The 22,042-nt window shown below is 37.3% G+C and overlaps 4 protein-coding genes across 4 annotated transcripts; 1 reads left to right on the plus strand and 3 right to left on the minus strand.

Annotated features, from left to right (window-relative positions):
- The first annotated feature begins 1,193 nt into the window (after positions 1-1,193).
- On the plus strand, positions 1,194-6,488 carry LOC110774278 (sulfate transporter 2.1-like). The gene is made up of 12 exons (XM_088255796.1): positions 1,194-1,829; positions 1,902-1,950; positions 2,037-2,244; positions 2,454-2,628; positions 2,738-2,803; positions 2,927-3,157; positions 3,279-3,405; positions 3,951-4,237; positions 4,778-4,971; positions 5,113-5,207; positions 5,912-5,988; positions 6,096-6,488. The coding sequence occupies exons 1-12, from the start codon at positions 1,341-1,343 to the stop codon at positions 6,243-6,245; spliced, it is 2,148 nt and encodes a 715-aa protein (XP_088111922.1). The 5' UTR covers positions 1,194-1,340; the 3' UTR covers positions 6,246-6,488.
- A 365-nt stretch (positions 6,489-6,853) lies between these two features.
- On the minus strand, positions 6,854-10,334 carry LOC110746556 (uncharacterized). The gene is made up of 7 exons (XM_021946782.2): positions 9,913-10,334; positions 9,426-9,539; positions 9,173-9,331; positions 8,586-8,747; positions 8,357-8,473; positions 7,675-7,785; positions 6,854-7,553 (listed from the first exon to the last, which is right to left on the minus strand). Exons 1-7 carry the CDS (start codon positions 10,267-10,269, stop codon positions 7,122-7,124), a joined length of 1,452 nt encoding a protein of 483 aa, XP_021802474.2. The 5' UTR covers positions 10,270-10,334; the 3' UTR covers positions 6,854-7,121.
- A 2,146-nt stretch (positions 10,335-12,480) lies between these two features.
- LOC110746554 (Polynucleotidyl transferase, ribonuclease H-like superfamily protein) lies at positions 12,481-14,043 on the minus strand. Its single transcript, XM_021946780.2, has 5 exons — positions 13,560-14,043; positions 13,420-13,466; positions 13,258-13,321; positions 12,979-13,158; positions 12,481-12,859 (listed from the first exon to the last, which is right to left on the minus strand). The coding sequence occupies exons 1-5, from the start codon at positions 14,010-14,012 to the stop codon at positions 12,767-12,769; spliced, it is 837 nt and encodes a 278-aa protein (XP_021802472.1). The 5' UTR covers positions 14,013-14,043; the 3' UTR covers positions 12,481-12,766.
- A 1,408-nt stretch (positions 14,044-15,451) lies between these two features.
- Positions 15,452-20,130, minus strand: AAT (aspartate aminotransferase). The gene is made up of 9 exons (XM_088255392.1): positions 19,651-20,130; positions 19,452-19,545; positions 19,256-19,359; positions 18,741-18,989; positions 18,534-18,647; positions 18,294-18,377; positions 16,259-16,429; positions 15,994-16,107; positions 15,452-15,775 (listed from the first exon to the last, which is right to left on the minus strand). Exons 1-9 carry the CDS (start codon positions 20,035-20,037, stop codon positions 15,650-15,652), a joined length of 1,443 nt encoding a protein of 480 aa, XP_088111518.1. The 5' UTR covers positions 20,038-20,130; the 3' UTR covers positions 15,452-15,649.
- Positions 20,131-22,042: the final 1,912 nt, after the last annotated feature.

The raw sequence follows: 22,042 nt of genomic DNA on the forward strand, positions 1-22,042 counted from the left end.
TTCTTGAGTTTGTTCTGCACTTTTAACAACCTCTGAAGAGCGCCACAACAGTTCTTCGGATTTTGACAAAAAAGTAAAAAATGCATTTTGAAGGAGTGTCGGTCCTAATTCCAAAACCATATAGGACCTTAGGACTGAAAATTAAATTTATTTAAAACTCAAATAGAAGGTCTAATCCAACTCTAAAAAAACATTGTAAGAGTTCATCAATGCTTTGCAGGGAATATGCTGGTTATGATTCATTGGTGGTTGAATCAGATGGCCATGGGGAATTATCAACAACATCCACATATGTTATCTAGAGATTTTTCATCTCTTTCCTTTTGTTTTTGTTCCTAGATTGTGTAATATAATGTCGTAGATAGACTTGCTAAGTTTGCTTTAGGTAGGGTCTCTACAAACGTTTGGCTTGACGAGGGTCCTCTCTATATACCTCAATGTGTTTCTTCAAGTTGACGTTGATAACCTTTTTTTCATCATGAGTTTTTGTTTGTAGCCTTTATGGAGCGTGTACTCTTTTCTTTCGCCTTAAGTTTTGTCCCGCTGGGTTCCTAGGCAAGGTTTTAATGAGCCACGTTTGTTCACTCGGGTCTGTAACCTTGGACAGTTTAATGAAATTTTCTACTTCCTCAAAAAAAAAAAAAAAATATAGATGGATGGTTTTGCTTTTTAATTACTGTTTTATACTAGTGACCTGACAAATTGTAATTAGGGGTGCTTCACTTTCAATTATCTATCCAAAGAACTTTAAGATTCATCTGAGCTCGCTACGCGTAATGTGCTAGGTTTTTTTGTTTCCTTCTGTCAAAACTTGAGGGGCTTCTAACCTGCCAAACTATAGGCAAGTATTTAATTTAGTGATCAATTGGATATCTTTGAAAAATCGGAAACTTTTTCATATAGAACAAACTAAGAAACGTAGTGGGAATGTCAGCTAAGTATAAACAATTACCACCTTCGCATTTTCAAGATACCTGATATGTTGATGTCAAAAAAGTATGGATTCCACCAAGTTTGTTCTCTGGTCTACCCCCCACTAAATTTGGATACGTGTGGACCTGTAATAGATTTTTGGTAAAATAAAAATTCTCTCGACCATCCATTCAATTTACTTACTAATTTTTAGTCTAGTGGTACTTGTTTTATCAATGTTAATAATTGGAGGATATCTCAAGTTCAAATCTCCCGTTAATTTAAAAATGAAAACCATGGAGTTCACTTTTTGAGGGATTTATAAGGCCCTTCAGTTAGGATGGACATACACTTTAGAATCGAAAACCTTGTCCTTCTGGTGCCTATCTTTTGATAATTGTATTCCCTGAACACTACTTCACTCAACAATGGCCTCTTCAGCCACTAACCATGGTGAAAAGGTTAATTGGGTGCTCCATGCGCCCCAGCCGCCGGGGCCATGGCGCGAATTTATGGAGTTTTCAGGTGATCAAGAAACTAGTCCCAAGGATATCCTTCCAAGTTCCCCCAAACACTTCAAACAACCAAGCACTGCCTCGTTAGCTGTTGAGACCCCAACAGCAGAGGAAAAGCTTGACCTCGAGAAAAACAGCAGCCCTATTCAAAGGTCTGAATGGGTGCTGAATGGCCCTGAACCCCCAGGTCTATGGCATGAGCTCATGGACTCTGTGAGGGAGACGGCGTCGTACTGTGGAAACAAGTACTCATCTCTCAAGAATCAGCCAGCACTCAAAAGTGTAGTCTCTATCCAGCAGGAGATATTTCCTATCCTTGTATGGGGTAGGAGCTACAACATTTCAAAATTCAGGCATGATTTAATTGCTGGTCTAACTATAGCAAGCCTCTGCATTCCCCAGGTAAAATTAAAATTCAGTATTAGTATAATACAACTCATATAGCATGTTGCCTTAATATGAATTTGAATGCAGAGTATTGGATATGCAACTTTAGCAAAGCTTGATCCCCAATATGGTCTTTGTAAGTCTTGTAGCTTAAATTATAAGTTTATTTTTTTCCAAGTGTTTGTATGTAGACTTAATTATGTGTTGTGCTGTTGGTCTTAGATACAAGTGTTGTACCGCCTCTTATTTATGCTGTAATGGGGACTTCAAGAGAGATAGCAATTGGACCTGTAGCTGTGGTGTCTCTCCTTTTGCCCTCAATGATTCAGAAGTTACAAGACCCCGGGGCTGATCCAATTGCTTACACCAAGCTCGTTCTCACCGCGACGTTCTTCACCGGTATCTTTCAAGCTTCCTTCGGACTCTTCAGGTATCATTTGGACTGTACTGGATTGGACTATACTAAACTGTATTATACTGTCTCGACCAAAAAAAAAAAAACTGTATTATACTGAGCGGAGTTTTAGAGCTCTTGAGCATGTGACTTAAGCATATGTGCGTAGCTGTCGTAATATATATATTTTTTTGCTAGTATACTTCTTAATCTTAAAATTACCTTCTTGTTTTGGTTTTCACCAGATTGGGGTTTCTTGTGGATTTTCTTTCCCATGCCGCAGTCGTAGGGTTCGTGGCCGGAGCAGCCATCATCATTGGTCTTCAACAAATGAAAGGGCTACTTGGGATCACTCACTTCCCAACCAATACTGATGTTATCTCTGTTATGAAAGCTGTTTGGACATCTTTCCACCATCCTGTATAAGTCACTTTACTTGTCTTTAAGAAAATACAAATAAAAATATGATTCCTTATTAGAATATATATAGAATTCATTTAATCATTCATATCCTTGTCTTTCTTTGCAGTGGAGCCCTCATAATTTTATTCTTGGCTGCTCTTTCCTGTGTTTCATCTTAATATCTAGATATCTGGTGAGTAATTAACACTGCAACCCTGTTAGTAACATTTTACGGTTGCTCTAATTGGTCATTATTTATTCATTCATTCATTTTATACTCACCAAAGTTCTACTCTGCACGTTCTGATCCCGACAGGGTAAAAAGAACAAGAAACTTTTCTGGTTGCCAGCCGTTGCTCCTCTCCTATCCGTTATACTATCGACGCTTATTGTTTATCTAACAAGGGGAGATAACCATGGAATTAAGATCGTTAAACATATCAAAGATGGCTTAAACCCTAGCTCAGTTAATCTCTTAGAGCTCAACGGCCCCTATGTTGGGGATGTAGCCAAAGTCGGGCTCATTGTCGCTCTCGTTGCACTCGCGGTTGGTTATCACTCAAGCACAATCTTAAATTAAAACTAAGAAATTAATGGATGGTTTCCTTTTGATTAATTCACTCCTTGGTATTGAATGATGTTATTGTATATATTTTGGCAAACTTCAGGAAGCAATTGCAGTTGGAAGATCTTTTTCATCCATAAAAGGGTACCACATGGATGGGAACAAGGAAATGATGGCGATGGGCTTCATGAACATAGTAGGATCCTTTACTTCTTGCTATGTTGCAACCGGTAAGTAATTTTAATAGAAGAGTACTGCTATTTGTATCGTGTCAATGTTTCGTGTGTTGTACCGTCTCTTTAATATAGGTGTGTCTCACATGGTCAGTAAAATGGAGTTACGCTAGCTCACGATAACTTGGACTACTAATTTTGACAGCTGATAGGATATAATAGAAGAGATATTTAGTCATATACGCATTCTTGGCGCTAATATAATTATGTGGATAAACCCTACACCATTTAATTTCTATAAAGAAATCCAAAAAAATACCCAAAAAATGACAGCCAGCCTATTGAATTCAAATTTGATTATTAAATTACTTTGATGCCCTATTGAGTGTTTTTTATTTTTTATAAGGTTTTGGGGTTGGTCTTGTTTTAAGATATCGATGGCAATTTTGTAATTTATAAGAAATTAGAAGTCTCTTTGTTATGTTGTAAATGAACTTTATGTGTGTTTCTAAAGTTCATTTCATATATGATTTTTTTTATAATTTGAGCCCCTATATTGAGTAATAGTAATGCGTTTTCATTTAAATTTTGATCATGAACAGGTTCATTCTCACGTACGGCCGTGAACTACAGCGCCGGTTGTGAAACTCCGGTGTCAAATATCGTCATGGCCATTACAGTGATCATATCATTGCAATTTTTGACAAAGCTCTTGTATTACACCCCAACAGCAATCCTTGCTTCAATAATTCTCTCAGCTCTGCCGGGACTCGTTGACCTCAATAAAATATACAAAATTTGGAAGGTTGATAAGCTAGACTTCTTGGCTTGCATAGGAGCTTTCTTCGGAGTGCTATTTGCATCTGTGGAGATTGGTCTTCTAGTGGCGGTAATAACATATTATATATTACTCTTATTTACTTTATGCGTGCAACACTATAGAAGACAGGACAGAACTCAACTTTTTTTTTTCTTTTTCTTTCTATTTTTTTTTTCAGGAAAAAAAAAAAAGGGAGAACCATGTAAAGTTCTTGATTCTATTTTTGTTCTTTCTTTTCTAATTCAACAAGCATCTTCCAAAAACAATGGTATTTTTTTATCCCTTAAAGTGGATACATATATATTGTTTGTGTGGTCGCACTGTATTACATGTATTATGACTACCATTAATTAATATTTAGTGGATTTGTTTCTGGGAGAGAAGAATATATGATTAAATTGATAGTAAGGCATCTCTTTAATGATCCATCTTCACTCTTCCAATATCGCTTGTATCTTCACTCTTCCAATATCGCTTGTATCAACAAAGTCAGAATGTGGTTTATATCCGGGACGGTCCCAATTAGAAAGAAGAGTTGAAGGGTTTAGGCCTGTACATGTTTTTAAATGTTGGTGCAAGATGTCTCTCTAACATTAATTATGTTTGCAGGTGACCATATCATTCACAAAAATTATTCTCATCTCAATCCGACCAGGCACAGAAACTCTTGGAAAACTTCCGGGAACTGAAATGTTTTGCGACACCGCACAATATCCAATGGCTGTTAAAATTCCTGGAGTTATGATAATCCGTGTCAAGTCTGCCCTGTTTTGTTTTGCAAATGCCAATTTCGTTAGAGAAAGGTATTTAATTATTTAATTAATTAATTAATCACACAACAACATGCCAAGATATATATGACTAATGACTCTAAATTAAAATCCAATCATGAAAAAATAACATGTATTTATTTTTAATTGTATTGTGGTGTGAATTAATGCAAGGATTGTGAGGTGGATAACTGCACAGAAAGCTGCGGACACCAAAGGGCAGACCAAAGACAAAGAGGCCATTCATCTCGTAATTCTTGACATGTCAAGTAAGTGGTTCAAGGAAAAGCTACGTCGTTTTAGATTTCTGTTTTTTTTATACCAACTTTATACGTATTGAACCCTAAACATAAAAACCTAATCCATAACCCAGAACTTATACGTCGTTTTGGATTTTTTTTTTTTTTTTTTTGGTCTTAACCATGAGGTGGTCTTGGATGGGCCCCAATTATGGGTGGCACCTTTAAGCCTTAACCACAACCCAGACTAATCCCCACTCACACCGGGTCGGCCCGTAAGGGGTAAAGTGTTGGCCAAAGTGGTGACTCTGTACGAGAGCAGGGATCGAACCCCTGACCTCTCTTAAGGAATGAGAGTGCCGAACCACTCACACCAACCACCTTGGTTATCGTTTTGGATTTTAAACACTGCATAAGCACCAAAAATAAAGAAAGAGTATCTTATTTTAGGAGATGTTAAATGACTGGCACTATTTATACGTGAAGGTTTACCAAATACCATTACTTAGAAACACAACATAATTACTGAGACTATGTGAAAATCGAGATCCGCATTGACCAGGAAGCTTTCATGTTAGAAGGAAAATACTAGGGAGACCTTGTTATATTGTACTACAAAATCACGGCAGGACCTACTTGTATTGACGGGCTCTACATGTATTAGATAGGTGGTGCACAATATGATTTCCCTAGAATAGAGATTCATAATTTCTTTCCTTTTCCTTGTATGCCAGATTTGATTAACATTGATACATCTGGAATAGCTACTCTAGAGGAGCTGCAAAAGAATTTGATATCCGAAGGAATTGAGGTAAGAGACAGTTTCCCTCTTTGGCTAATTAAATGCATAATTTACACGTTCTCCTTTGTTTTAAAACTTCTTACCTCTCTCTCTCTCTCTCTCTCTCTCTCTCTCAGTTAGCCGTTGCCAACCCTAGATGGCAAGTGATTCACAAACTAAAGCTATCCAACTTTGTGGGAAAAATTGGAGGAAGAGTCTTCGTGACGGTCGGAGAAGCGGTGGATGCAAGTTTCGGTGGAAAATTTGCTACAGCTTGCGAATGCTAGCTCTTCAGAAGAATGTCCACATCATTCTCATTTAGGTTAATTACTGGTTGCTTGCTTTTGTCATGTGTGCTACTTACCCTCGTCCCAGTCTACTTATGTACATACATGCAGATGGGACATAAATAAGGCGATGATGGTTTCAATCTTCTCGCCCCTCAACTTGTGACACTGGCAGTTATATATGCTCGCTTTCTGGGTTGTAGTATTAAGGAATGTGTAATAAATAATGCAATTCAAACTTTGTGTTGATGTTTCAAAGTTTTACTGGTATGATAAGTTTATGAAAAGAGATTCATTAGCAAAATTGTTCAGTTGATCCAGTTCACTATATTATAGACATGAAGCTTATAACTCAAATCATGCACTTGAGGTCTTGTCTTCAGTCCAAAAACAAGACAAATATAAATATAAATTAATAAATAAAATTTAAAAAGGGGCAAATTTTCCATTAATTGTGACCAACCATAATTGAAGAGCTATTATTAGACGGGTAGATTGAATACCTCAACATAGCACCTCGTTATAGAAGCTCCCGAAAGACAAAAGATAACACAGTATAATTTACAGATCAAGACAACAAAGGAATAATAAAGAACGCAAAAGTTGCCTGATAACATAAAAAGTAAGGAAATAAAAATAACGCATGCATAAATGTGTATAACAAAAACATTAAAAACATGTGGCCACTATATTCTAAATCCATGGAAAAAGAAACACGAAAAAAATCCGACAGGCTCATTTTTGTCTGCCTGACTTAGAGTTGAACTTGAAATAGGAAACATATCAAGGGCATCTATAGAAAGAGGGGTAAACAATAAGAAAAAGGGAAAAAATAAGTTACAACATCAAAGGACTTTCCTGTGTAAAACCTATTGGCTACCACCAATCATAATTTCTTCTAATACCATCAGCGCTAGAGTTGCTAAACCTCGATGCAGAATATCTGTGTTGAAAGGACCTAGATTGCCCTTGTGAGATTGGACTTCCAGAAACCTTCCACATTTTTTTGGAGGATCTAGAACTTGAAGCATGAACCCTACCAGATGGTGGTGTTGCAGGAGACTTCCAACTGTTCCTTTTGCCATTTCTAGGGGAGAAATCCCCTGGATCGTCCATTATCCAGCCACCTCTATGCTTTGCCTTTTGTGGGGTCGTCATACCTCTTTCTTCATACTGGGTTTGTTTTCTTTTGTGAGCTTTATTTAGGTCATTCGGAGCGGACTTGAACCCCGTGTAGTCTCTCTTTTCCTTATGAGATTTCAAAATGGGAGTAGAGTAATTAGATAATTCCCCAAATCTCTGGTGAGTCTGCAAGTTTCACAAAGTACTGCAGTTAGCATTTTCAGAAAGACTAGCACTACCCACAGTCAACATAGAAGAAGATTGCACAGTATAAAAATAATTCTGGGAGGTGTACACTGAGAGTTACATTAGCAAAACTCGTACATGCACGAGCATAGTGACCACCTTCACCACATTTGTAGCATAAACGAGGTGATCCAAAATCATTGGTTTCCCCACCACGCAAACTTACGCATGCCTGCATGTACAGAATTCCCTTTCTTGAAAGAAGGAAAAAAAGAAAGGTAGACTATTTTGGCAAAATGGAAGCAAAATGATAGAATGCGTATGCTATTTTGGACACATAAGAAACTACAGCTTTTTATAACAGAATATTATATTTAGATGGTCAAAAGATGTTGAAAAAGAAAAATATGACCAGGTAACATCAAACCTCCCAAGCAATCAGAAGATAATATATAAGTTATAACGAGGTTTATCTTACATGTCCATATCTCTAACCGAATGGCTGAAAAACAGGTCCTTATCTAAGAACCATCTTTAAAAATCTCTGTATGCATAGGCATATGCATGTATGCACAAATGCACAAACACACAAACACATAACATGAATTCCACTTGTAAATCATCAACAATATAGGCAATATGAACATATCAAAGCAAATCCCAATAGCTCAAATGTTCATTTTAGCACTGTTTGATTGGATAATATCCCCAGCCCCATTTCAAAACGGTAGGCCTTGCTTGCATATATCCAGTTGCTAATGCACCTCCCCACCCCACCCCTAAAAACAAGCAACAAGACTTACCATACCAGTATGTCCCAATTGACCACATCTGTAACAAGAAACTTCCTGGGGACTAGTATCAACATACTTGACACAACATAAATGGCCAAATCTCTTGCAAACATAGCATTGGATTTCCTGATTCAGGAAAAGAAATTTAGAAAGGGCTCTTGAACATAATTCCAAACAATATCTCATTAATATGATATAAAAATCATACAGAAAATAGACTTAAAAGTCACAAAAATACCTTAAGATCCTCAGTTAAATAATCATTCCTGCATGAGAACATATCATGCCCAGAATCTCCACATTTTAGACATATTTGGGATTTCAATGAACCCCTCTTCTGCTTTTCTGGACAATCTTTAGCATAGTGTCCACCTTTTTTGCAAATAAAGCAATCTTGTCCCTGTAAAGATTTAAGGCAGGGACAATAAGAGACCAAATGAACATGAACCATCTTCTAGAGCTTCCAATAAGAACATTGCAATCAAGATGAAGAAACAGGAATTATTGAGGAACCTATCTTTGTACAATGCCATACAAGCACTGTGGCGTACAGGAACTGGTGAACAATTCATCATGTTTGTAATAGCACTAACTTAACATTATATAGCATACGCATAAAACAGGAAAATAAGATCCTTGGTTTTGTTTTTTGATATTTTTTTATCAAAAGATGATCTAAGAAACAGAAGAGAGCATGTGTACATACAAGAAAAGTCAACAACCTAAATCGACAAGAGCAACATCTAGCCAATCCTTCCCAGAAATTAAGAGACATAGAGCAATTGAATATTAAATTGCACAACCAAAAGAAAATTGTTAACTAACCTTTCTGCAGTCTCTGGCATGGTGTTCCAAACTGCCACAAACAAAGCATGGTTTCTTCCTCTTAGCTACGGTGCAATTCACTGCTGCATGACCTTCTTCGCCACAGTTAAAGCATGTTCCCCAGCTACTATTTGGAGGATCAAAATACCTTGGTCCCCGCTGATAGAACAGAAATAAGATAGGTACCAAGCTAAGGTCTTCATAAGGATTTTCATTTTCAATAGGGCATTTCAAAGCAAATAGTTGAACTCACAAGAAGTTTTCGCAGCACAACATTGTCGCTAATCTCAACATTATTCAGTTGCTCAGCCTCAGCCAAATCTACAGCATTAGCTACCTCTATCTTCTCTTCCTCGTTAGCAACCACCTAAACCAATAATGGGATGCAAAACAGTCAGACATAAGAAACAAGGTTATCAGCTCTTTCATCCTCTTCTACAACAAAGAAAAGCCAGAAAATCAGACTAACATTTCTTCCTACAGACATCTACATAAACAGTCTAATCAGGAAATTCAATTTTGACATCATAAGGTCCAGTTTCAAAACAAATTCTCGAATTCAATCCCATTATTTTTTGAAAAAATACATGGCTTACTGACCACTTATACTTCTCTAACCCCCATTAACTAAAATGATAGCAAAAACGAATTAAATTTTACGCGGATTGAATTAATTTCCATAATTTCCTTCAATCAATTTTCTCTAGAAACAAATGGAGTAAAAGACGAAAACCACTCACAGCTTGATCTTCAATCTTCGTCTTCTTAATCCTCTTCTTCCTCTCCCTTTTACGTACCGTCTTAGTCTCCAAATCTGCAGATGCAACTTCAGCTTCCTGCAAAGAAGTCGAAGAAGGGAGTTCAACCAAACCGCTTGGCTGGCCCAAAACGACGTCGTTGTCCGGAGCCAACTTGGCCGCACGCATTAACATAGCTTTCTCGACGATCTTGAGGCTGAGATCTTCATTGGCCTCATCGTCATCGCTACTGTTCCTTTCAGCAACAGATTTCAAAGGGTTTTTCTCGGCTAAATTTCGCTCTTCTTCGCTTACTTCGTCCCAATCAAATTTGGCCTTTTCCCTCTCTCTCTTTCCCATGTTCGTCTTCCAATTCTTAAGCCCTAATCCCTAATCGAGAAATATACATCAAAGAAAAACGGAAAACAAATCGAAAATTTTAAAATTTAAACAAAAACATTTCCGCGACAACTATGGGCTTTTGTTCTCTCTTTTTTCGGCTGTGGTTTTGGGCTTTTTTATTTATTAAAAATTGGACTTGGGCTATGGTGGCTGGGTTGTAATATTTAGGTTTTAAAATACAAGTCGGAATCGGTCGACACAAGACTAGCTGTAAACTAGAATAACTGAACACCCTCATTGCTTTGAGATTTTCAAGTGATGCAATTGAACAATTAAAGCTGCTAATGCATGAATTTCTTGCCAACTTTGCTCAATTGAATTTTCATTTATGTGCCGTGTGAGTGAGAGAGAGAGAGAGAGAGAGAGAGAGAGAGTACCGTGAGAGAGGAATTTGATGTTTTGAAGTATAGCGAAGAAGAAAAAAAAGCATTGCTAAACCATTTATTATCCTTTTTCTCTCTCTTCTTGAGAGCATCTCTCTCCTCGTGAGTCTCCATACTTTGGTGGTATTGCACATCTTTTTTCTTCGCCTCTTTCCCTCCACTCATAACCATCCAATCTGAATTTTCATCTATTCTCTTTCCTACTCTCCTAGATATTTTTGGGTCTCTCCCTATGATGGAGAGAAATTTTCAACTGCTAACCAACTTGCTGTCCAAATGGGGGATTCTCTAGGTCTACATGATTTTAGCAACAGGGTTACCCTCTTTGGATCCTTGCTTGCTGATAAACCTCCAAACATTGGGGTCATTAAACGTATGCGTGCTTGGGTAGCCTTTGGTGAAGTTCGAATAGTGGATGTCAAAGATTTAATTTTTTTTCCATTAAGGTACATGATGAGGAGGCGCCTAGGAGAATTTTCGATGGAGGTCCGTGGAATGTGGGACACCCCAACCCAATTTTAACTATTCATTTAAATTATTTAATTGTGAAATTACAATTTTGCCTTTAGGGATAGGGTCATTTTGGTCACTTTTTAATTGGGTAGGATTTTGGGGAATTGAATAGCACCGTGACTCGGAGCGCGTCAATACGAGTTCATAGACACGTAATGGGCTCAAATCGAAGTTTTAACGAAGAAGTTAAGATCAATGGGAATGCAGTGGCACAACCGTAAATATCTCAAAGTCAGATTTTAAAAACCCTAATCAGCTGTATTCATGCCAATCTTGGCTTATGAATGAAATCTTCTTCTTAAAAATAAAAAATAATAATAAAAATAAAATAAAAAACCTTGAAATTGTTTTTGTTTTCATTTGTCTTGCGCTCCTTTTTCAATCACCAATTTTACATCACCACACATGCAATGCACTCCAATTACCAAAATTCAGTATTTAGGACCTGCCAACTTGGACCCGACTGCTCGACTCTTGTGTTCGGCAGCGGACCCAATCCAAGCCTCTTGACCTCCATATCCAAACTTCACCCAAAAAAATATTATTCAAACTCCAAAAAATTCACTAAAAAATACTACAAACTCTTTGTAACATGCGCTTCATTCTATAATCTCAAATTCATAATTTGACCCCAAAAGATTCCATTTCCAAATTCCACATAAAACTGAAAACTGAAAAAAGTTATTACCAAACAACTTTTAAACAGTTTTTCAATTTTCAATTTTTTTGAAAACTAGAATTGATTACCAAACAAGTTTTCTGTTTTCAATTTCTTAAAAATAAAAACTAAAACCTGAAATTGTTATCAAACGAGCCCTAAGGTAAATTATTGTGGGCTTTCTTCACGTTCCGAATTGTCTTGAGCTCTTGAACTAATTAGGTTTCAATTCTTGTGATTTGAAGGGTGTTTGAGTTAATTGAGGGTCTTAGAGTTTGAATTGGTGATTGGTTAATTGAACTGGGATATTTTGAGCTAACTCTCTAATCTATTGAACTGTTGGAAATCTAAGTTAATTAGCATTTGTACTTGTTTTTTTTTATGGTTTAGAGGTAATTCTCTAATAGTGAATTGGGTCAAAACTAACTATGACCAACTTTTGACATCAATAAGTCGGGTTGAAAATTAGGCTGTATAATTACAGCGCCATGGAGACAAAGTAAGAAATGTGAAGTTGGGTTTTTAATTCTAAAACATAGATTCAAATTCAATTGCTTAGTTAGTCAATGTGCACTGACAACCACATGATCCATGAGTTGGGAAGGATGTGTATTAATGTATAGAGTATAGACAAAGAAATAACAAAAGAATGCAGACAAATAAGAGATGGTTTTGAAACCAAAAATAAAATTATAAATATATATTGAATCAATTAGTCGAAGGATAATAACTAGTTCAAGTTGTTGCTATTGTTTGTTTTTCTTTAATCTCCTCTCTCTAATTTTCACTGCAGGCAGTTGTAAATTTGTGTTCTCTCTCTGTCATGGTTTCTCAATAGGATAGAAGGAGGGAGAAGAGATCATCTGCTCAGCTGCATGAAAAATGGACGTCCTTTGCTTTGTCACCGGAGTAGGGAATGAGAATGCTTCAATATGGAATTAAGAGGCTGATTTCCTTGAGCTCTACACAGCAGATTCTTTACCTTCGATGTCATCTGCTTTCAAAATAAATAATAATAATAATAAAGGAGAAGCAATTATTTAATTAATCTCACTTTCGTTAATATTAATCATGAATGATATTAACTATTAACTAAGATTTTAAATGCTAAACCTTTTCCAAACTCCCCCTTGACGCATATGGAACCGCTCTCTGATATCCAATCGAAGCAGTGGGTGGAGACTTCCGGCTAGTTTCTTCTCTGCATAACGATTTCCCATTGCTTCTGCTTCGCGTTGTGATCGTTGAAGAGCCACGGCAGTTGCCATTTAGCAGGCTAGGGAGGCTTGCTTCCTAAGGTGTTACAAATTAAAAAGTTTAATTAAAGGCTAATTAAAAGTTTTATTCATCAACCGGGGGGAAAAAAAATAGACGTGGTCTTGTGGGAAGTACCAAAAATAGCACAGTTGCGCAGTTCTTGAGGACCTCCAAGTTCATTCTAACGTCTTCAAGGCTCCTATAAATGTTTTGAGGAATTATATAAACAACCAAACATGAATTTCTTCTGATATACCCCAATAATAGTATATAGTAACTATAAATGTGATTCCCCACCTGTGCTTTTGCTGCCCAAGCTTGAAGTAAGATGCCAAAGTTGCCATCTGAACAAATGAAAATCAAGTAAGATTGTTTTTGCAGCCAAAAATTACAGTTTGGTTTAGGGTTTAATAATTAATTGTAACATTTATATATACCTTCATATTACCAGCTCTTCTGCCAAACTTGTCAGTTAACACCCCTAAAGAATCAATCATCCCAACCGGAATAGGAGCAGGCCTGCCAATCTCCGCAAAGGCCTCCTTAATCCGAATGCAATCGAATCTTCGGATGTTGTGGCCTGCCCACACCCTACCATTCAAAATGCTGAATATCTTATCAGAAACTTCCTTGAACAAGGGTGCATTTGCAACAGTTTCCCTAGTGATCCCGTCGGACCGGCCAGATCTCAATGCCACAACAGACAAGTCCCCTGGCCTGATGAGGGTGCTATAGCTTTCCAGCTCCACAAGCTTCTGAGGGCAAACTACAATTGCACCAAATTCCAATACCCAGAACCTCTGTCCAGCTCTATTGGGTACATTTGTTTCAATGTCAAAGAACACAATCTCTGGTGTGCCTTCTTTGGATGATGAAGTAGAAGCATCCATTTGAGGTTGTAGCTGGTTTTCCCTTTTTGGGATTCAGGCTTTTGGTAATTTTCATCATCGTTATGTACGGGTTATATATAAAGGTGAAGTTAAAAAGAACAGAGAGAGAGAGAGAGAGAAAGGCCAGAGTGGAAGAAAGGGAATTCCTCCTATGTGAGATTGAGTTACTTGTAGTTTAAGTCAAGAGTTTTAGGCTTTGGCTTTGGCTCTAGGGGTTCTTTAGTCCTTAGCTTCCTCAAGATGTCATTTACAAAAGCACTTCCAGTTGGACAGGAATTGCTTTCTCCTCTTTCTGCTATTGCTTTTCAAACGGTAACCTTTGGAGGGAACCTTCCTTTTGGACAAGTTTTGACAATCTTCATCCATTAGGCCATTGTTGAATATGTTGGGACAGTTGAAGCAAAGTCTCCAACTAGGCAGGAATTTATTCCCTTTCCTACGTAAATATATGCTTTGTCTCCTTTCTTTCTCTTCTCTTTGTCCTTCCTTCTCCTTTCTCATGATATATATATATTTAAAGATGAAAATTCAGAAGCCTTTTGTATTCATTCATGAACTCACTTTTTGGGTAAGGCAGCATGGTGTGAATGAGAATATAAATAATTTCCCCTAATTTCTCAATTATTGAATACAAATAGTTAATATCAACTTGTGTGTGAATGTTTCAGACCAAAACAAGAAAGTGGAAAAGGAATGAGTGGTCTAACCCAGTGGAAAAGGGCATTAACTTGCATACCAATGGTCTAAGATTCGAACCCCCATGACACCTTAGTAGTGTTTGTGAGAAAACCCCCGCGCCCCCCCTACCCTTCTCTTTCTTTATAATGTAGACTATCGCTTATATAAAAAATAAAAAAATTGACAAGAACAAGAAGTTGCGAGTAATGAGTGGCCTCCATGTGGGCTTTACACAACATACTTGGGCTTAAACTTAACCCCCCAAAAAATTATTTCATCATAAATTAACCAAAACAAACATGTATACAGTCTCATTCTTTTAAGGGATACTTCAAACAAACTTATTTGAGACATTTTGTGGGAAATATCCATATTAGACGTTATTGGGCTTCAACTTAATTAGTCACAAACCTTTTAGGATGCATTTCCTAGAACTACATTTCCATGTTTAATAACTGCAAATTACTTTCGCTTCGGCTTTCTCACAAGTCCCAAACCTGCAACAAAAGAGTTTTGCCAACAAAGGGTAGAGTTGCGTTTTCTAACCTCATTCTCTGTTTTCTTTTGAAATATATACTAATTCTTAATGATTACTATAGCCTTATATTTCAGCTTCCAAAACTTAAATTTTGTTGATCATATTTCCAAAGAAAATGCCAGATTCCAGTAGTTTCTAAGAGAAGACCATTCCCAAAAATGAGTTTAGAATCCTTAAAATACAATTCAACATACACCTTTCATTTAACCCAAAAAAAAAAAACAAAACAAAAAAGGAACGTATGCCTTTGATTGCATAACTGTTGAATACAGCACCGGAAAAATTATTTTAGACTGTCCCCTACAGGACCAACTTATGCTTAGTTTCGAAACAATTAATAGAGTGCAGATTTACACCGAAGTACAACAGTTGCAACATTATCAGTAATGATTTTGCTTAATTTAAACGTGGAAGACAGGCTTTACTTTAGTGCGAAGAGTGCTTTCTTAATTCTCTCCACAGCTGCCTGCAGGGTTGTGAGGGATGCTGCATAGGATATTCGTATGCAGGTATCATCTCCAAATGCATCCCCTGGAACTAGTGCAACCTGTAAATCAATGACAACCCAAGTATGAAGAACTGAAGTCAGTTTGCTACTCAATGCACTCCTTTTCTTTTCCTTCTTTTATTTTATTTTTAATATAGATAGTGACCAATCCCATGTCAGCATTTTATGGAACCATCAAGGGATTTCAAACTATTACGACTACTAAAATATGGCTCTTCCTGAATAGCAATCTACAAGCAGCCATTGGTAATGCATACCTGACCCTTGTCAAGTAGGTAACGGCATAGGGACTCCGAATTCTCAATTTTACCAAATCCTTCAGCCTCTGTTCCGTAGTAAGAGCTGACATCAATGAAGAGATAGAAAGCTCCCTGAAAGTAAGAAGTGATATAATGAAGAAATTAGGATAAAAAGAAAAAGATACAAAAAATTTAATCCCTCAAGGACTGCTATACTCCAGACAAGGGGGAAAGGAAAATGAGAAAAATAAAGAGGAAATAAACGGATTATCAGATCTGGTACCTTGGGTTCTGAAATTTTAACACCAGAAAGTTCACCAAAGCTTTTGACCAAGAAATCTCGTCGCTCCCTGAATGCTTTCACCATAATAGAAACTGCCTCTCCACCAGCATAGCCAAGACCTAGGGCAGCAACTGCTGCTTTCTGTGATATACTACTGGCACCTGAGGTGAACTATGGCATATTACACGGGTTAGCTGTGTGTAGCAAACTACAAAAACACAAACATACATACAAATGTAAATAAAAGTAATGTATATATATTGATCATCCCAAAATTTCATCCAATACTTAAGACATGTCCAAATATTGACCTCTAATGTAGGCCAAATTATTTAATTATCTTCAATTTCTTTTGCAATGATACGAATTAACCATCCATGATCTTAACTTAGGACTTGTTCTGTTATACTTGCAAATATAAATTAGCTGTGCATTAGTTAAAACTAGGGGTGGTTATGACAAGCTCAGTATGCAGTCAAAAGCTTGAGATGACATGCAGATGGTTATGACACACTGCCCAAGCAATACGTACACCAAAAATTCAAAGAATTGGTGCCAGAAAGGCTCTCTGTCGCAGAGTGAACCAGTAAGTTCTTTGGCTTGGACAAGATTATACTTTACATGGAATGAAGACATCAATATCTGCGCTGCGAAGAATTAAATACTCATATTTCTTAAGGGTTTAACAGAAAGTCATTATATCATCTTCATCCTCATGGCAAGAAGAACGTATGCTATTGGGAGTAAAAAGGGGGGGTGTGAAATTGGTAGTTGATGATTTCTAAAGGGGCAACATTTCTGAAGTAAACCTTGATTGGCTATACAGGTTGGATTTAGTTTTTAGGTGGTGACAAGCAATAAGTTCATTGACCTTCAAAGAATTGTTGCCAGGAAGTCTCTCGGTCACAGAGTATTCCAAATAAGTTCTTTAGCTTGGACAAAATTAGACTTTCCATGGAACAAAGGCATCCATATCCATGCTGCAAAGAATTAAATACTCATATTTCTTAAGGATTTAGCAGCAAGACATGATCCCATCCGGATTTCTAATCAAATGGAAGAAGAGTACAAAAGGGAACATTTAAGAAGGCTCCATTAGAAGAGAATATTGGAATTTAAAAATCCGTTGCAAATGCAAGCAAAAGGAAAGTGAATTTGAAAAATCCCACGGTGGCTCCACTTCTGCCAGCCATTTGGCGATTCCCATTCCTAAGAGTGCTGGCTCTAGTTTTAAAACTAGAACTGAACAGCAATGTTAGAAATGTAAATACTTAGGACATTTTTCAGCACAATGTCCAAAACGATCAGTGGCTTCAACCCAAAACAGAGAAAAAAATAATCTTGTGTTGGAAGCTGAAGAAGAAAGAAGCAATGACAAGAATTATTATGATAGCAGCGCCATGCTGTTCTTTGCCCCTTAAGAACCGTCTGTCAGCTGTAGTGGTGTTTAGTTACTTAAAGGTGGTTGACCATCAATAGCATTCAAGACATGTTAGACTGTTAGTTTATACTTGATGCAGTATAAACTATTAAACAAGTGATGTGTCCACTAAACTCATTATGTATGTTTTTTTTAAGTACCTCTCGATATAATGCATGCATGATACCTCTTACCGCATTTTCAAACACATATCCCACACATGCTTATTGACCACGTAATTTTACAATTCAACAAAAGATTAAAACTTCCATAAAATATTCCATGTTTATAAATTTCATTGTAGGAATGAATAAACTTTAATTACAATGGCAAGCAACATCAAAATGAATTTGTTGGAACTAACATTATACTCAAATGTATAGACCATAAATTATTAATTAGTCTATGTGTGGAAGGGCTGAAAGGATTTTTTTTGAACTTATTTTGTGTGTGCGCACATTTTCAAACTTTTTACCCCAAAACTATTAATGAATGCCACAAGCTAACAAAAAAGGTTTAAAAAACGCAAATGTCAGACATGTGCCATTATTACTTGTTAAATAATTGGCAAAATATATTTGCACGATGCATATGGAATTCTAATGTAGGAAATACCTGACTCTGGATCTTTCCACATGCTGCAACAAAGTGTTTAGGGCCGGCAAGATATCCAAGTCGCCAACCAGTCATTGCAAAAGCCTACAGATACCACCTTCTAAATGTCAACCTTTAGAATCAAACCTACCACTTCAGGGTTTTTTTTCTTCTTTTTAACAGTTATCAAGATTTAACTCGGACGAGCCACCTTTACGCCAGAGGAGTATGAAATCAGCAAGGTGTTAGCCATATACTTACCTTAGAAAAGCCATTGACTGTCAGAGTCCTCTCCCACATGCCCGGCAAAGATGCAAAGCTTGTGTGAGTTGCTGGTGTGTAAATTATGTGTTCATATATTTCATCAGAAATAACCTGAACAAAACAGTAACCGAAAATTCAGGATTCAAAATGTTAAGGTTGAGGTAATAAAGTACAGGTCTTTCAGTTCAGGTAGAGTGAGTGTACCAGAAGCCTGGGATGCCTTGCTACAATTTGAGCAATCTCCTGAAGCAATTTCTTGGGGTATACAGATCCTGTTGGGTTGGATGGAGAACAAAGAATCAGAAGTCTTGACTTTTCAGTGAGTTTGGATTCCAGAAGTTTTGGATCCAAGAGAAAATTGTCGGAGATGCTCGTGGGAAGAATTACAGGAGTTGCATCGGCCAACCTTGCCATTTCCGGGTAACTCACCCAAAATGGAGCTGGAATTATAACCTGGAGATACATGGTTTTTGGCAAATGTGAGTCACCTTCACAGGTACTCGCTACAATGCATTTATGACCACTAACAATAACACCTAAAAGCAACGAAGCAGAAAGGAAAAAAAAAAGCATTTCTTAATTATTGAACTGACACTTGGTTTCTTTCCACTCCACTAATACAGTTCGAATCTGAAATGAATGAAAATGATATAAACGAATCCATAAAATATATAAAGTCTAAAGTAGATTGTTGGAGTATTGGGTATAGAGCAATTGACCTCATCTCCTGGGGAACAAACTGCAAGCACTGCTTGAACAATACTCTGCTTGGCTCCATTGCTAACTACGATCTGATCAGGTGTGTAAGAGATCCCATTCTCCTCTACAAAAGCCTAACCGTTACTTACAACTCCAGATGTGAAATCATACACTACATATCATACATGAAAAACCCAGAAAGAAACAAAAAGGTACCTTTGAGCTTATGACAAATTGCTTGGCGAAGTTCCAAAGTCCCTGCATTTGGCGTGTACCTTGTGTAACCTTCACGAATTGCATTGATCCCAGCCTTTGAAAAGGAAAAAGAATTCAAAACAACCCATTATTGGCAATTGGCAATGCAACAAAATTCACAAATTAAGATGTCAATGTAAGAAGCTAAACAAGCAGCTACCTCAGCAATGACAGAAGGGGTATCGAAATCAGGTTCACCAGCCGCTAATCGGATAACGGGTACACCGGCTTGCACGAGAGCCGTGGCCTGGTCAGTAATGGCGACTGTCTTTGAAGGCTTGAGGGAGTTGACTCTTGGGCTCAGAGAGATGTCGACTTCCGTTATTTGGGTTTGGTCATTGCCACTCACTGCAACTGCCATCACCACTGCTCTTGATCTGCTCTTACTGTTGGTGAGCTTGAGAGGAAGCACGAGACTAGAGCGAGGGTGAGAAGGGAAACCTATGGATTTCGGGTCTGGACCAAAATCGGCTCCGGAAAATCGGGTTTGGGAACCGAGACGAGCAATGCTGGAGGAGGAGGAGGTCTGGAGGGAAAAGGCGGCCATGGGGGTTTGGTGAGGAGGAGGTGTTTTTGTTGGAGTTGGATTGTTCCTTTTGGGAATGGGTTAGGTGAATCAGAGGAATCTTGCATTTTAAATTTTTGCATTTTAAAGCAGAGGAAGGAGACAGAGTGAGATGGGGTCCTGGGGTTGGTGGGAAAAATGGATGGAATTGAGTATTGACTGCGACTTGAGGTTAGGTTGTGCAAGGTGTTGGTAGATGGTATATTTAGGTCATTTAAGTTACAAATTGTCGTAAGGGTTTGGATGGAGCTGAAGTAATTGAGCACAAACTCTATCCCTATCCCTATCCCTAATATCAATTTCTCATCTTCAATTCCTGAGTTTTAGTTAGAGTCATGTGCTTGAATTCCTATCCCTAATATTCTTTGTATGAAACGATAATCTAAACAACTCTAATCGATAGACACGAGAATTCGAACTTGAGTGTAAAAAATCGGGCTAACTATTGTGGCCAATTCGCTTAACTCACGTTTGCACATGAAGAGCTTGGTTGGTGTAGAAAAAAAAAAAGTAAGTTTAAGTTCAAATAGTAAGTATGAAAGTAAATGTTTAATACTGAAATGATAAACTCTCTAGGTCAGGTGATTTAATTTTGATCTTGTATTTTGTTAAGTACGAATTTTTATTAATTAGACTAGGCAACCATATAATTATGTAGATCCATCCTGAAGGGTAATTGTCATGCTGACAAACATGACTATAATTCAACAGCACATGCCTACCTAATTTCGGCAGTGGTGGGTGTGCAAGGTGAGCACAAAAATTCAAGCAGGCAGTGGGTGGGTTGTGCAAGGTGAGTACAAAAATTCAAGCAGGCAGTGGGTGGGTTGTGCAAGGTGAGTACAAAAATTCAAGCAGGCAGTGGGTGGGTGTGCAAGGTGAGTACAAAAATTCAAGCAGGCAGTGGGGTGGGTGTGCAAGGGTGTGTGACTAGTTAAGATGTTCTTCTCTTTTTTAATTTGGGATGAGTCCAACTAGTCAAGAATCAATATTAAACCTCGACCTTTGTTTTTCAGATTATTAAAATATTAAAATAAAAAAACAACGACCTTGGTTATATGTTGTTTTGAGATACGCGAAATGACTTGCACACTTAAGACATGTTTTCAATTTTTATAACAAAATATTTCATCTTGAAAATGTGTTGCAACTTGCAAGGTGTGCTTGAAAATGTGTTGCAACTTGCAAGGTGGTGGCACATGTGGGAATTTATTTATTTATTTTTAAAGTTCAATAAAATACTAAAAATAACAAAAACATATTGATGGCATGTTTACTAATCCATAATTGGATTATAAGGAATTGAATTGAGGATGAATTGGATTGACGAGGAGTTGGATTGAGAAGGATTAGATTTCGAATTCCTATTGAAGTTGTTTACTAAACCATATGGATTATTTATTTTTAAACTTGCAAGGTGCTTGCCCCTGCTATGTGCTTGGTTGCCCCTACTATTTTTCAATTAATTGAATTTGTATTAATTGATCATATTGTTGATTAATTGGGATTGAAATTGTGGTCTCATTGCATTTTGGGAGTTGTCAGGTTGATGATCTGGCAAAGATAGAGCTAATGGAGAGGATCCTAAAACATGTGCAGAAGCTGTTGAGGTTATGACTCCTGAGAGTGATCCCAATAATATTGTTGATTTGGAAAGTGATACTCAAGGTTTTGAGAGTTGTCAAGTTGATGATGTTTCACCAAGCTCTAGTTGTCCAAAGAGAAGAAATCAAAAACTTTCTTATATTCCCCCCACCCAAAAAAAGAGGTACAACTAATGTTCTTGCTGATTCAGTGGCTAAAATGGCTTCATCTTTGGAACACTTTATCAATTCTACTACACAAAAGCTTGATCCAACAGAAGTATATAACGAAATCATTGCAATTCCATATCTTAGTCTAGATGAACAACTAAAGGCATGCTCTTGGTTTATAGAAAATGAGAAACAGTTTCTCATGTTAAAGACAATTCCAATTGAGAGAAAGA

The sequence above is a fragment of the Prunus avium genome, chromosome 6 (assembly GCF_965620075.1).
Source record: "Prunus avium chromosome 6, drPruAviu1.hap1.1, whole genome shotgun sequence".
NCBI lineage: Eukaryota > Viridiplantae > Streptophyta > Magnoliopsida > Rosales > Rosaceae > Prunus > Prunus avium.

Bases quoted from the DNA above. Each gene is read 5' to 3' on its own strand.
- LOC110746556 (XM_021946782.2), bottom strand. From the start codon at position 10,269: ATGGGAAAGAGAGAGAGGGAAAAGGCCAAATTTGATTGGGACGAAGTA. The intron at 9,540-9,912 runs GTGAGTGGTTTT...TTATTGGTTTAG, and splicing joins CGAAGATTGAAGATCAAGCT to GTGGTTGCTAACGAGGAAGA. The intron at 8,474-8,585 runs GTATTTTTGTGA...TTCCTGAATCAG, and splicing joins ATTTAACTGAGGATCTTAAG to GAAATCCAATGCTATGTTTG.
- LOC110774278 (XM_088255796.1), top strand. From the start codon at position 1,341: ATGGCCTCTTCAGCCACTAACCATGGTGAAAAGGTTAATTGGGTGCTC. The intron at 2,245-2,453 runs GTATCATTTGGA...GGTTTTCACCAG, and splicing joins GCTTCCTTCGGACTCTTCAG to ATTGGGGTTTCTTGTGGATT. The intron at 2,804-2,926 runs GTGAGTAATTAA...TGATCCCGACAG, and splicing joins TCTTAATATCTAGATATCTG to GGTAAAAAGAACAAGAAACT.
- AAT (XM_088255392.1), bottom strand. From the start codon at position 20,037: ATGGCCGCCTTTTCCCTCCAGACCTCCTCCTCCTCCAGCATTGCTCGT. The intron at 18,378-18,533 runs GTAAGTATATGG...TGGTATCTGTAG, and splicing joins CAGTCAATGGCTTTTCTAAG to GCTTTTGCAATGACTGGTTG. The intron at 15,776-15,993 runs GTATGCATTACC...ATTGATTTACAG, and splicing joins ACCTACTTGACAAGGGTCAG to GTTGCACTAGTTCCAGGGGA.
- LOC110746554 (XM_021946780.2), bottom strand. From the start codon at position 14,012: ATGGATGCTTCTACTTCATCATCCAAAGAAGGCACACCAGAGATTGTG. The intron at 13,322-13,419 runs GTGGGGAATCAC...AAACATTTATAG, and splicing joins CTTGGGCAGCAAAAGCACAG to GAGCCTTGAAGACGTTAGAA. The intron at 12,860-12,978 runs GTTTAGCATTTA...TTTTGAAAGCAG, and splicing joins CAAGGGGGAGTTTGGAAAAG to ATGACATCGAAGGTAAAGAA.